Here is a 13,260-nt window from a genome sequence, read left to right as displayed (position 1 = left end):
AAGACCACTTGTGACTGGCCACCAACTGGATGTAGCACCATTCACCACCACTCTTTGGGCTTGGCCACCCACACAGTTTTTTACTACGCAAAGAGAGCACACGTTCAAGCCATGAGCCATATTAAAAATAAGAAATGGTGGTGGTGGTTATGCTTGTGTTTGTGATCCTAATTTCAGTCTCTTTCTTTCTTTCAGTAAGCTTCTACAATTCCATTTGGAGCACAGAAAGTCACCTAGAAGCTAAAGACAATTTAATAATTTCCCCTTTTTGTAGATTTCTCAAATATTTGTCAAAATGACAAAGGTATTCACTTTACGAAGACTTACACTTTCTGAGAAACACCTTTTCCTTTCTTTAGCCAATAGGGTACTATAAGTCCAACAACTGAAATCTGTTGTGTGGTCTTACCTAGCAAAATTAGCCATCGCTAAGAATTCATTCCAAGCATTTAACATGTTTATCCTTATCTGTCCATATGCTGCCATATTTTACCAATTAGGATCAGATCTTGAATCTGATCAGACCTAGTTTTTACTAACCATTACATTTCCATTTAATTTAAAATCACACCTAAAGATTTTTAGGTGTTATTTTTCTTTGAAGGAGGAGAAAGGAAATGACCAATGAGACTGCTTTGGATTCCACTTTATTTTCTAATACTGAGCTGTTTCTTCCAGCTCTTAATTCATTGACTTATGTCTGTTCTTTCTGTTTCATATATCTCAGCTAGAAAAGGCTATTCTTTACTTTCTAATTTTTATAAATTAGCCCTACACTTATTATGGGTACATATGTCCATTATTTAATGTGTATGTCTGTATGCTGCCCTTTTAAAGAAAGTGGAAGCTAAATTGAATCATTACCAAAGGGTAAAATTGTTGTTAATGTGACACTTTCCCCAGTCAATATAAAAGATAATAGTTCTTTGGTTTTGTAGGGCTATTGATTTCCACTATTTAAAGCCCATATATATATGTTTCAACAAGAGTTGACTCTACTTTTTAACCCTTTTGGGTTCAAGTTTTCACAACCTCAGAGTAGATTTTAAGCTATGCTTGTATCTTCAGGATATAAGTCTGCACATTGAAAATCCCGCTTGGCATAAATTAAAATGGATTGACGTTTTTTGCACCTATAGCAGAACTTTTCATCAGAATATAAAGAGAATTTTCAATTAATTCAGTCTCCTAACATTCCCATGAAAGAGATGGCTGTTGTTTGTGTTTGACAGATGAAACTCCCCAAGCACTGAAAGGGTGTAGATGGCTTCTTCATAAAAACAGCCCCTGAAGTTAAGCGACAAGCTGAAATGCCAAGTCTTGCACAGGCGTATTAATACCTCCTTGATTTTTCCAAGTGCTGTAAGCACTCAACAGCCGTGAAAAGAAAGGTACCAAGAATTTAAAAAGGAAGCACTTACATATGACCAGCCACATCTGAAAAATCCCAGCTTTAGTGATTCTAAAAATGACATTGAAACATGGTGAAAGAGTGGAAGTTCCATCTTTCACTTGCCCAGCCTGATATTCTGTGTGTTAGCTGAAGGGGTAAAAACCCCCAAAAACAACAGAGTGGATGACTGGAGAAATAGAAAGAAAATCTGCAAATCTCAGCACACAAGCGTGACATAAAGGTGAAAGTATTCAAGCCTTTTGGGAATCAGATTGAAAAGGATATCCAGAAACCTACAGGTAGTTTTTAACCAAAATCAGACAAAGAAAAAAATTACCTCTCAGAAAATATTCGGATGCAGCATTCAGAAAATACTTGTCAATCATTCCTGCTGTGGTGGCAGCAGGACTTCAGGAAAAGACTACAGCAATGGCACAGTGTGGCAGGTCATTCTGATAACCAAAATTTTTTTGGTGTCTATACAGACCCAGTGGGTGTGTGTGTCTGTGTGTGTGTGTGTATCTGTAACCATATTTATAAGGTTAAAGGTCATATGTGGCTATAAACGGTGATACGTGGATTTCCATATATACATATACACATATCTAAGTGTGTAACAGCCTGATAGATTTTATTGTTCCAAATTTCCCTTCTTAGGCCCTTCTGAGCAGGGTACTTCAATTAAATAGTTTCAGTCCCATGACTCCAAGTAATTATTTGACGCAGGGACTGTTTTCCAATACACTGACCTCTGATGAAAGAGGAAAGGGTTCAACCCCAGCCTGAAAGCAAAGGATCAAATACTTCGGTCCAGCGTGTCTCTACTGTAACTTGAGTTGCAGAAAATGAGCTCTTTTGGAACAGCTTTTTTAGAGCCACAGATGCTCCTTATTTGAATAAAGCCCAACGAAACAAGATAATATGTAACCCATCAAAGACTTACATTTTCTTTCAACAATTTTTTTGTGGTTTGGAGGTTATTTCAGCAGATTTATGAACCTAACATGCTCCTTTCTGTTTCGCTGCAGTGTTATCTGTAAGATAACATCTAAAAGGCTGCGGGTCCCACTCAGAAGTCTCTGGTCCCACACGACTGAAACATCCCGCAACATCGTACGGTGATGTTCCTGGTCAGAACCCGTAGGGCTCCGCGGCAGGGAGCAAGAACGGAACCGGCTTGCAGGGAGACGAAGGGGCAATCCCCCGTTTGCCAGAGTGGGTAGATTTGCAGGCTATGGGAATGACAAATACTGGGTCCCAAGAATTTGTTTGGTGACTGTGGTAACTTTAATTTGCGGAATGCGGGCGGTGGTCGGGGCGGGGGGGGGAGGGAGGCACAAGGAGGAGGGCGAGTTACAGCTCGTCCTGCACCGTACAGAGTGAATGAAGAAGCCCCGGGTTACACGCAGTTCCCTCACACTCTCGACGGCCGCAGCGCCGCCGAAGGTCTACGAGCAGCGGAGACCCTGGTCCGACGGGGCTCCCGCGGGGGCCAATCCCAACGCGGCCTCCCCCGTCACCGCCGCCAGGACCCTGGCTCGGCGGGAGCTGCGTGGTACGAGGCAGGGATCGAGGCCAGGCTGCTCCCGAGCTCTCCCGAGCTGAGCTGAAAATAACCCCGAGCCTGGGAAGGATTCGTCAACCTTTCGTTCGTTAGAGAGAACTTCACTCCCGTCGTATTTCGAACCAAAACGGGAAGGTCTCCCTTACCCAAGGCAGTCACTGTTTTCCTGTTCCCCTCTCCGGTGCAATCCGCAGGAAATCTAAGCAACATCGAAAGCTTGTCTACCTTGTTCTGTTGAACGCGAGATAAAGTGAGTTTTGGGGGAAAAAACCCGCAGCAGCCTTTAACTAAGCGACATCTGTCCTGAGGGGATGTTTTAAATCATGAGATCCTTTCAGTCTATAATATCGTAAAATTAACTCCCATAAATTCTACGTAGCTTTGTAAAACCTCCTTCCGTCCCTGCCCTAGCCCGAGACAGGCAGAGCCCGAGGGAACGGGTGGCCGGAACAGAGCCCCGGGCGGGGACCAACCCCTCCGAGAGCCGCACAGGGGCTCGCCGGCCGCGGGAAGGGGCGCAGAGGCTCGGCCTTCGCGGCGTCCGGCAGGACGGTTTATTTTGCTTTCAGTGCAAGGCAGCTTGGCCGGGCTTTGCACCGCTCCTCACCCCACGGCACGCAGTGCCCAGTCCGCTTTGTGCCGGAGCATCGGGCTTCTCCTACACCTTTGTGTTGTCTTCCTCGGTAGAACGAGATCTACGCAAAAATTGGGCCAAACGTTATCCTGGAGAAAACGGGTGGTTAGGGCTGGGTCTAGTATTTCGGTGCTGGCTGTGAGCAGCCTGTCCCAGGCTCCCGCCTGTGTGGCCGCAGCCGGAGGTGGACACAGCAGGGGCCGGTTCCCCCGTCTCTCGGCTCCCACCGGGGGTGGAGGCTGAGCCCCGCCTGCCCTCTGCGACGCCGGTGCCGGTGCCTGTCCGGGGGCACAGCGGGCACCATCGAGCGCGCCCCGCCGCTCCCACTCCGCCAGCGCCCGGCTTGCGCAGGATCCGCATCCCGGCGGGGTTCGGGCAGGGCCTCGGGGCTCTGCGGCCGCCGTCACTTGTTCGCCATTTATCGCAGTTGCCCCGATGCGGCGCGGCGGGAGCGGGGCGGGCAGCAGAGCTCGGCTGCTGTAGCCCGGCCGGATCCTTCCGTCAAGCAACGAAATCTGGCCGCTCGGCCAGTCTGGTTTAAAATTCAGCCGTGAGGTGGAGGCAAGTGTTTGCAGCGCTCCCTGTGAGGTGGCCGGCGGCGGGCAGAGGGCGAGGGGCTGAGGATTTATAGCTGCAAATCGTTCGCGCCGGCTCTGCGCGCTCGACACAATCACACGAGCATCGACCCCTTCCCAAGCGCTGTCCCTTCCCTTGTGGGGCTAAAGGCTCACGGTTTTCCGCTGAGAGAAAGCGCCAAACAGCTCTGGAAACTGCCTCAATTAAAAACCTGCCTCCCCCGTGGGATATGCTGAAGGGCAACGCGGGTTGTGAGAAACCGACCGCCGAGTCCCTGAAAACTGGAATTGCGAACCGAGCCCATCGCTTCTCACAGAGACGTCCCTCACGAGGTGAAACGTCAACCCCAGGATAAGGATGCTGCCCGGGGAGCGGAGAGGGAGGAAGGAGGCTGCTGGCCTCAGTAGAGGCATAAGTCGAATTGGTTGACCAGCGAGGCGGCCGGCGAGGAGATGGCGGCGGCTAGTGTCACCCGCCCCGTCTCAGCGGCCCGGCAGATCGCTGCCCTCCCTCCCTGGCGGGTCCCGGGTTTCCTCCACATATTTTTCCCTTTCATCCCCATTCCTCGCTCCCCGCTCGGAATTCTCCCCTCTGCTCCTGAGCGGTGCGCCCGGGAAGACGGTGCCACCTAGGCAAAAGGTCTTTTTTTGGGACAGGGGAATCCGCGGCCACCGTGGGATGATGCGGCCGTTCCCCTCACTTCGAGCAACATGGGGGCACGGAGCGGGCCGGAGCCTCTGGGTAACGGGCTGCGGGAAGAGGGGCCATGGAAGCGGGGGCGCACACCAGAGTCACAGGTGACTTGTTCCAATTAGTAGCTGTCAAATTAGTGTCACGCGGCCCAGCCAATGGGTCGGCGGGGGTGGAGGGCGGTGATGAGGCAGCCTTGGCGCAAGCCCCTCCCCGGCGGCCCGAGGAGCCCGGCGCGCCAGTATAAATTGCCTCGGCGAAGCCCTACTGTAGCTCTGTGCAGCCGTGGGTCGGGGTCGATATCGGACCGAGTGGGAGTTCCACCGCACCGCCTATCGAGGATGCAGCTGGGTGAGCCGCTGCTGGCGGCGGCGGGGACACTGCCGGGTGCCCCCTTTTACCCGCTGGAGGGCGGGGGGCGCGGCGCCGCCGCGGGAGCGGGACCTGGAGCTGGGACGGGCGCTGGCGGCGGCTCCCGCGGGCCACCGGGGCCGGGTTCGCCGCCGCGCCTCGACCTGGACAAGATGCCTAAGAAGTTCGGGGCGGCCCCCGCCATCCTGAGCGAGGCGGAGGCGGTCGAGCCGCCCTTCGCCGCTCCCAAGCCGGACGGCCGTAAGGCCACCCCGTGCGGGGACGAGGAGCTGCCCCCGGCCGCCGCCGCCCGCTACTCCATGGACAGCCTGAGCCCCGAGCGCTACTACCTGCAGTCCCCCGGGCCGCCCGCGGCCGAGCTGGGGGGGCCCTGCGCCCTCTTCCCGTACCCGCCGGCGGCGCAGCACGGCGCCGTGTACCAGCCGCCCGGCGGGCCGCGCTACCCCTACGGCTCGGTGCTGTCGCCGGGCGGCTTCGCGGGCGCCGTGTGCCCGCCCGGCGGCCGGGCGCAGTTCGGCGGCGGCGGCGGGTACCAGTACGGGCAGGCGACGGCCGGCGGACCCCTCTACGGCCCCTACCCGGCCGCGTCGGGCTCCTGTGGCGGGCTCGGAGCGCTGGGGGTGCCGGCCGGCGGCCCGGGACTGCGGGCCCAGGTCTTCCTCTGCAATCGACCCCTCTGGCTCAAGTTCCACCGGCACCAGACGGAGATGATCATCACCAAGCAGGGCCGGTAAGCGGGTGCAGAGGGTGGCGAAAACGGCGGGAAGTAGTGTAGGGGGGTGAGGGGGCACCCCTGGGGACGCTCCGCTTCGGGCAGCGCTTCCCCGCTGCCCTGGGGAGGAGGTGCACGGTCTCCCTGTCGATCGCGCCCCGGGATGCTTTCCTTGAGAAGCAACTCTCCTATTTTCCCCACGCAAGGCGGTCGGGAGATGGGGCGGGGGTTGATTTGGGCTCGCCGCTTGCTTCCTTGGTCTCGCCGCTTGCTTCCTTGGTCTCCTCGGTGCCGTGACCGACGGGGCACCCTGCGGCTGCCTACAGCATCCGTCGGAGCCCGCGCCCCTTTCCCCGGCCCACCTCAGTATGCCGTGTGGTTTTTCCCCCCTCTCTCCAGGAGAATGTTTCCCTTCCTGAGCTTCAACATCACTGGCCTCAACCCCACGGCCCACTACAACGTTTTCGTGGAGGTGGTCTTGGCGGACCCCAACCACTGGCGTTTCCAGGGAGGCAAGTGGGTGACCTGCGGCAAAGCCGACAATAACATGCAAGGTAGGTGCGAATTCTCAGGGTCTCCTCGCCGCCTTTCTCTGTGGGTCGGTTTCCCGGTTCTCCCCCTTCTGCAGGGTCTTCCTGACACCCGGTATTTTGTTGAGGGACAAGCTACTTGTCCCTCAATGCCTTTTAAGGGCATTTTGCCACCTTTTTTCACGCTGCAGCGTGCGAGGCTGTGTGGGAGAGGGGCTATCGTGGAGCCGAGGTGCTACGCGGCGCGGGGGGGGTGTCAGAACAAAGCCCAGTGCTCGGCCGGCCTTTCACTGACTTGTCTTCCCCAGGCAACAAGGTCTACGTTCACCCCGAGTCGCCCAACACCGGGGCTCACTGGATGAGGCAGGAGATTTCTTTTGGGAAGTTGAAGCTGACGAACAATAAAGGTGCTAACAACAACAACGCACAGGTATGGAGGGGGAGGCAGGCTTGAGGGGCTCTTGGTGGGTCAGCAGGGGAGCCCTGGGATTTCAGGCCTTTACACCATTTCATCGAGCTGCTAGATCACTGTGACTGTGACTTGTCCCCTTCTTGAACTGGGTCATAGATCTTGTTTACTTCTCTGTATGAATGGAGTTAAAAATGTCAGAATATGATGTGTGAATTTTTTTGGTTTTAGCTGGTGTACTTATCCCTGGAGTTGTTAAAAAAGTGGGAGTGTAGCTGATGGCTCTTACTGAAACAGGGCTATAAGCTAAGAAACATCTCCTGATAACAGTTAAAATGTTCTATACAATTTACAGGAAGAAAATGTCATGCTGTAAAATAAACCTTTTAATGTTAGATGAAATTGTTGTAAAGATTTTGTCTCTTTCATGGTTTCTTTTAGATGATAGTACTTCAGTCTCTACACAAGTATCAGCCCCGGCTTCACATTGTGGAAGTGACTGAAGATGGTGTTGAAGATCTGAATGATTCCTCAAAGACTCAAACATTTGTTTTCCCTGAAACACAGTTCATAGCAGTTACAGCATATCAAAACACTGATGTAAGCACAGATGTATAAAATTACAATTGAGAATAAAATTGCCTTGTGGATTCAGAGTCTCATCTTACTATATTCTGCTTTCACTTTTAGATTACACAGCTCAAAATTGACCATAACCCTTTTGCAAAAGGCTTCAGAGACAACTATGACTCGTAAGTACACTTCTGTGTTCTTTTGCACTTGTTTCTATCTAGGAAGCATGATTCTGGCCTGAAATCTCTGTGCAAAAGATTTTCTTTATACACTAATAAAGTTATTCAAAAGCAGCAATACTACTGGCAGTTTTGCTAACATTAAAATGTCTGTTTGAATAGTGTATTGTCTTGATTACCTGTCTTTCAGCAGGCTTCTGAATTTTGGTAGTAAATTTGTGCTGGCCTGCAGATTTGGCAGTAGAGTATACTGAGTGTCTCCAAGAGTAGGCAGCGTCTTTCAAGTTGTTAGCAAAAGACTTGCCTAATGACCACTTCTATAGCTTCAAATGCCCTTCGGAAAATCGGAGCTGTGTGTATATATACAAGTATGGCTGCTGCATGCAGCTCATCTAAAATGGGTTGGATGGTGGAGAACAGTGTATTTATAGCAGTAATACCAGAAATCTTATACTAGTCTAGGGGAAAAAATCCTCCTAAATCAGATAAAAATAAACAGCCATCCAATTATATTTATGATTCTACTTAAGAAATAACTCGAGTTTCTTCCTGTTTGTGTTTTTCTGTAGTCTTACTATCATACTGGAATTGTTAAGAAAAACACTTGGTATTTCTCTTTTATGTTGTAGCATGTACACAGCTTCAGAAAATGACAGATTAACTCCATCTCCCACGGATTCTCCTAGATCCCACCAGATTGTCCCTGGCACCCGATACAGTATGCAGCCGTTCTTCCAAGAACAGTTCGTCAACAACCTGCCCCCAGCCAGGTTTTACAACGGTGAGAGAACTGTTCCTCAGACGAATGGGTTGCTGTCCCCACAGCAGAACGAGGAGGTGGCCAGCCCTCCTCAGCGGTGGTTTGTGACGCCTGTACAGCAGCCCAGTGCCAACAAATTGGACATGAACTCCTATGAGACGGAGTATTCTCATAGCACCTTGCTCCCCTATGGCATTAAATCCCTCCCCCTTCAGACATCCCATGCACTGGGATACTACCCAGACCCGACATTTCCATCCATGGCAGGCTGGGGGAGCAGGGGCTCTTACCAGCGAAAAATGACAACAGGATTACCTTGGACCTCAAGAACAAGTCCTCCAGGATTCTCTGAAGATCAGCTTTCCAAGGAGAAGGTGAAAGAAGAAATTGGCTCATCCTGGATAGAGACTCCACCCTCCATAAAGTCTTTAGATTCAAATGATTCTGGGGTCTACACAGGTGCTTGTAAGAGAAGACGGCTTTCCCCTAGCACTTCCAGCAATGAAAATTCCCCAACGATGAAATGTGAGGACATTAATGCTGAGGACTATAGCAAAGACACTTCAAAAGGCATGGGCTATTATGCTTTCTATACTAGTTCTTAAAACATCCTTTTATTCCAATTGGCTAACTTTTTCCAGGGTGGCCTTGGGTTTTTTTGCATTACAATTGCCAAAAAGACTCCTGCCTTCCACCTTTAATTGTTGTGTGCAATTCTAAAGAAGGTGCCAAAGCTTTTTCACTGTTGCAGGTAACAAAGTAGGGAAAGAGCAAATCATGGGAGAATTCATCCCCTCCTTTAGAAGGAGCCACATGAAGAAGTTGTAACGAGGACCCTAGATCTTAACAACGTGGCTTATTTATTGGATACACTAAAGTGTACAGTTCGGCTTGGCTCAGAGACCTGATCAAATCTATGCACTCCTGAGCAAGGAAATAGGGGGATAGGATCCGAAATTTAATTTTCTTCCCTGCTTGACCCTCTGATAAAAGGGGGCTGGGTTGTCGGGAGCTGCACAAATGCTATGTTCTGCTTTGGTCTGCATTGGTTTCTTCAACCTTATCTGCAACACAGTTGGCTGAGTTGGCTTGTTCAGCTAAGAGTTTGTTTGGCAGAAGATGGCCAAAATAAAGCCTGCTTGCCAGGCAGGATTTTGACTTGAAGGTCTTGTTGCCGATGATGGGGTTACAATGACCAAATCTGACTCTTTTAGCTTAGAACTTGCATTAAAAAAAAAATGCCTCCATCCCAAAAGCCTAACCTTTATTGAGGTGGCCAAAAACAAAGTGTACAGTTGTTTTGTCTAGGTACACTGTAGAATATTGTGGAATAATGTATAAATAGTTGACCTTATAGCTGTTCAGTTGGAAGGACATCTGTTGGTATTTTGAAGTTCAAAAGGCTTTTTTTTTTTTTTTGGTTAATCAAACTTACCATATATGGAGCATTGCAAAACGATTTTTATTTATGTGTATGTAAAGTGACTTTTTCAGCTGCCCTGTATGAAACTGGAAATGATGTAACTACCCACTCTTCTTTCCTATAGTTTCAGCCATTTTAAACTGGTTGTTCCTAGAGCACTGGCACACAAACTTTTAACCCACTGAGACCTTTTTTTGGTTTGTTTTTCTGTGTACATACTAGTAATTTTAAATAAATGTGGTGCCAAGGGTAAGACGGGTTGGCTCTGCCTCTTCTTTGCCTCTGCTGGGTGTCTCAGAGGGGGAGGAGGGAGCACAGTCCTAGGGGTTTAAGTTGCCACCCCTTGGAATGTTGCTACAGTGCTCATTTGCGTGCTGCTAGCTCTGTCTGTGGTGTTTTAATTTTTTTTCTCCCCCTTTTCATAATCTCGTGGTTTGCCACGGTTCTCCGGGGCATTCCCCCCCAAGGTCGGCTCCCTGGTCTCTTTTCCCTTGTCACCCGCCTCTGCCCTGCCCCACTGAGGTAGGCGAGGTGAGAGCTCAGCCTCGGCCCGGGGAGCGAATTGTGAACCCATCCTGCCTCCCGCAGACACCCCAGGGCTGCCCCTTCCGTTTCCCGGAACCAGGCAAGAAATTCCCCTGCCCGCTTATCTGGGGCTAAAGCTCCACCCGGCAGAGCGATTGAATCCCGGCTGCTGCAGCAGTCGGACCTTTCCTGAGGATATGCAGGCAAGTGATGGGATTAAGCTGTTAGCGATTCCTGGCTGCAAACAAAATAAACGCGGGGCTCGGGCCGGGGCCGTTCCCGGTGGAGGTAACGGCGATCGGGGGGCACCGGCAGCGGCTCCCCGTCGTCCGGAGCGGGACGCGGCGGGTGTCCGAGGTGGTATCGATCAGCGCCTCCTTTCTCGGGGCGAGGCTCCGGCTCTGCGCGCTGGCAAGCGAAACAAATCGGTGTCCCGGCAGCTTGTCCCCCGCACAAGGACCCCATATGAGACAGGAGTCGCGGTAATTTTTAAGAGACTAGGGATGGAATATAAGTTTTGTGTGTATTTTTTAGGTGGGGGATACTCTTCCCCAGAATAGTCCCCTGGACGGGCAGGCTGCCCCCTGTTCCCAGCCGGGGCTGCGGCGACAGGCCGACCATCCCTGCCCGCCCCGCAAACACCGATTACACAGCGTCCGGGAACACGATTCCGCCGCGCTGTGTTATTAAAAGCTGTATATTTTTGCACCGCACCGTAAAAAAAGAACTTAATACTTGCGAAAAGTCCTCACACTGTTTAATAAAAATGTAAGTGCCTGGCTGGCCCCAATTAACACCTTGTGATTATAATGCATTCCTAAAATGGGGTGTCAGACGCCAAATTGTGAATAAAGGTATCTAATTAATCTTCATAGGATGACACTGATAAACAACTCCAGATTTAAATAAAGATCAAGGAACTGAATGCTTTTTATTTGTTTACATTAACAGAAGATAAAGTTAACTACCTTTGCACTTTGCTTCATAATGTGACTTACTGACACAAACAGCGGGTTGCGGGCGGAGAGCCCCGCCTCGCCTCGGCGGGCTTTTTATCGTGGCTTTGGAGGGAGGAGGACACCCCAAGGGTGAGTGTCCCTCCGTCCGCATCCCCCACAGCCGCGGGTGGCGTGGGGGTGTGCCGGGAAGCGCGGCACCACCTTCGCCTGACTGCGAACGGTGGAAGGGAGCGCGCCCGTCGGCCTCGTCCCTGACACTTCCGACGCTGTGGTATGTAAGCTGCGTGCGAGTTTGAAACGGCAGCTGGACGGGGATGGCGGGCTTAAAGAGAAATAAATAAATAAATTAAAAAAAAAAATAGTTATTTACACCACTGCGGCGGGAGGCGAGCTGCGAGCCCTGCCTGATGAAACGGGAAAACTTGAGTTCTAGATTAGGGAGAATCCGAACCTCCGCGGCTGCCGGCCGGCCAAAGGCTCTGCCCGCTCCGGGGGGTTCGGCCCGGAGAAAGCGAGATACACCAGTGTAATAATCCATTGAGGCCGTTCCCCGCGAATTAGCCATTCTCTGGGATATTTCCTCACTGAGCAGAGCGAGTTCGGCGCTCTCTCTGCGTGCGTAACCCCTACTTTTAAATAGTGCGGGCGCCCGGCGGGGCACTAGAGGCAGAGGAGAGGGGCTTGTCCGATGGATTGAGACCATTTCTCGCAGAAGACTCTGGTATTGGGGTTGTTTTCGTTAAAGCAGACCTGGCAGCTCATCGTCTCTCCCGCCCGTACTTTCTGCAGCGGCCCATCGGGAACAACCCTCTGGTATTTTTTTTTCCAACGAAACTTCGTCCCTCGCTGCTCGCCCCAAACTCTGTCGCCGCCGCTTCACACCCGGGCGGGAAAAGTAAACGACCCCGAAATGCTCTTTCTTACGGCGCCAACTCCCCGTCTCTCTCTGGAGAAAGGGCTCCTTCCTCCCCGAGGCGGCGAGCTCAGCGCTCCGGGGAGGAAGGAGCAGATATTTTTGAGTGTGTTTTCTTTTCGAGTAATGCGATGGGGTTTTACTTTCGGTCTGAATTTCCGCTCCCACCTTCCTCAACGCCGGCTTTTCACCACCTGCTCGCGTGTTCCCACCTCCTCCTCTCTGAGGCGAGCGCGGCGTTAATGGAGGGGGCTTTCCCTAGAAAGATTATTTTTACAGCCCCCCTCAGCCGCCGCCGAAGCGGGAATTAGGCCCTAATGGCTCTTGCGGCACCGTTACGCATCAGAAATTCCCCTTCCCTGCGGGAATACCGGCTAGGCGTGCAGAGGGAGCCGGCGGTGGGCAACTGTGGAGACCCGGCTTTGGGGAGAAAGTGGCGGCGGGGGGACTGAAGTGAGGGAGAAGGGGCCTACTGGCACTTCCCTCATGCCCGTCCACCCCATAAAATTGTGACATTATTATTTTTATTATTATTGTTATTATTATTATTATTGTATCACTGCCCTACTTTTTTTTTTTTTTGCATATACAAGCCCAATTTCCCAGCCCTTGAGCTATCTCCTCCCTTTACCCAGATCTCCATAGCCCTGCTCATAATAATATGAGTATGGCTAATATAAATATTAATCTAATCCTTATTGGAATGATTTTAGTCCTTGCTGGATATAACAAATATGTAATCCAGGGGCGAATGACATTAGCCTGAAAGTATGGAGCGCAAAATATGATTTGAATAAAATGATAGGGTGGTATCAAATATTTCCTTTAGGGAGTACTATACTCTGAGCTGTCACAACCGATTGTGTAAATAGACGAGACTGAGGGATATGATCCTAATCATATTGATGAAACATTCATCTGAAAGACCGAGCGCAACCAGAAGGGACTCAGTAGGAATACAATTAAATCCTAATCTGGGGAGGACGAATCCTCTGCAGGCTTTCCTGTAACCTGCCACCCTCTCCCCTGTTTTTATTTTAGAGTCAGA

General features: G+C 51.1%; 1 protein-coding gene across 1 annotated transcript; it reads left to right on the top strand.

The window, feature by feature from the left end:
- The first annotated feature begins 5,145 nt into the window (after positions 1 to 5,145).
- Positions 5,146 to 10,053, top strand: EOMES (eomesodermin). Its single transcript, XM_017817929.1, has 6 exons — positions 5,146 to 5,959; positions 6,341 to 6,495; positions 6,780 to 6,901; positions 7,322 to 7,480; positions 7,571 to 7,632; positions 8,262 to 10,053. Exons 1-6 carry the CDS (start codon positions 5,199 to 5,201, stop codon positions 8,995 to 8,997), a joined length of 1,995 nt encoding a protein of 664 aa, XP_017673418.1. The 5' UTR covers positions 5,146 to 5,198; the 3' UTR covers positions 8,998 to 10,053.
- Positions 10,054 to 13,260: the final 3,207 nt, after the last annotated feature.

Source organism: Lepidothrix coronata, unplaced genomic scaffold (assembly GCF_001604755.1).
Source record: "Lepidothrix coronata isolate B3197 unplaced genomic scaffold, Lepidothrix_coronata-1.0 Scaffold64, whole genome shotgun sequence".
NCBI classification, from domain to species: domain Eukaryota; kingdom Metazoa; phylum Chordata; class Aves; order Passeriformes; family Pipridae; genus Lepidothrix; species Lepidothrix coronata.
Note: the sequence above shows the minus strand (reverse complement) of the source record. Positions and strands in the feature narration are given on the sequence as shown.

Excerpts from the sequence above, each read along its gene's own strand:
- EOMES (XM_017817929.1), top strand. The coding sequence starts at position 5,199 with ATGCAGCTGGGTGAGCCGCTGCTGGCGGCGGCGGGGACACTGCCGGGT. Across the intron at positions 6,496-6,779 it reads AGCCGACAATAACATGCAAG|GCAACAAGGTCTACGTTCAC; the intron begins GTAGGTGCGAAT and ends TGTCTTCCCCAG. Across the intron at positions 7,633-8,261 it reads TTCAGAGACAACTATGACTC|CATGTACACAGCTTCAGAAA; the intron begins GTAAGTACACTT and ends TTTATGTTGTAG.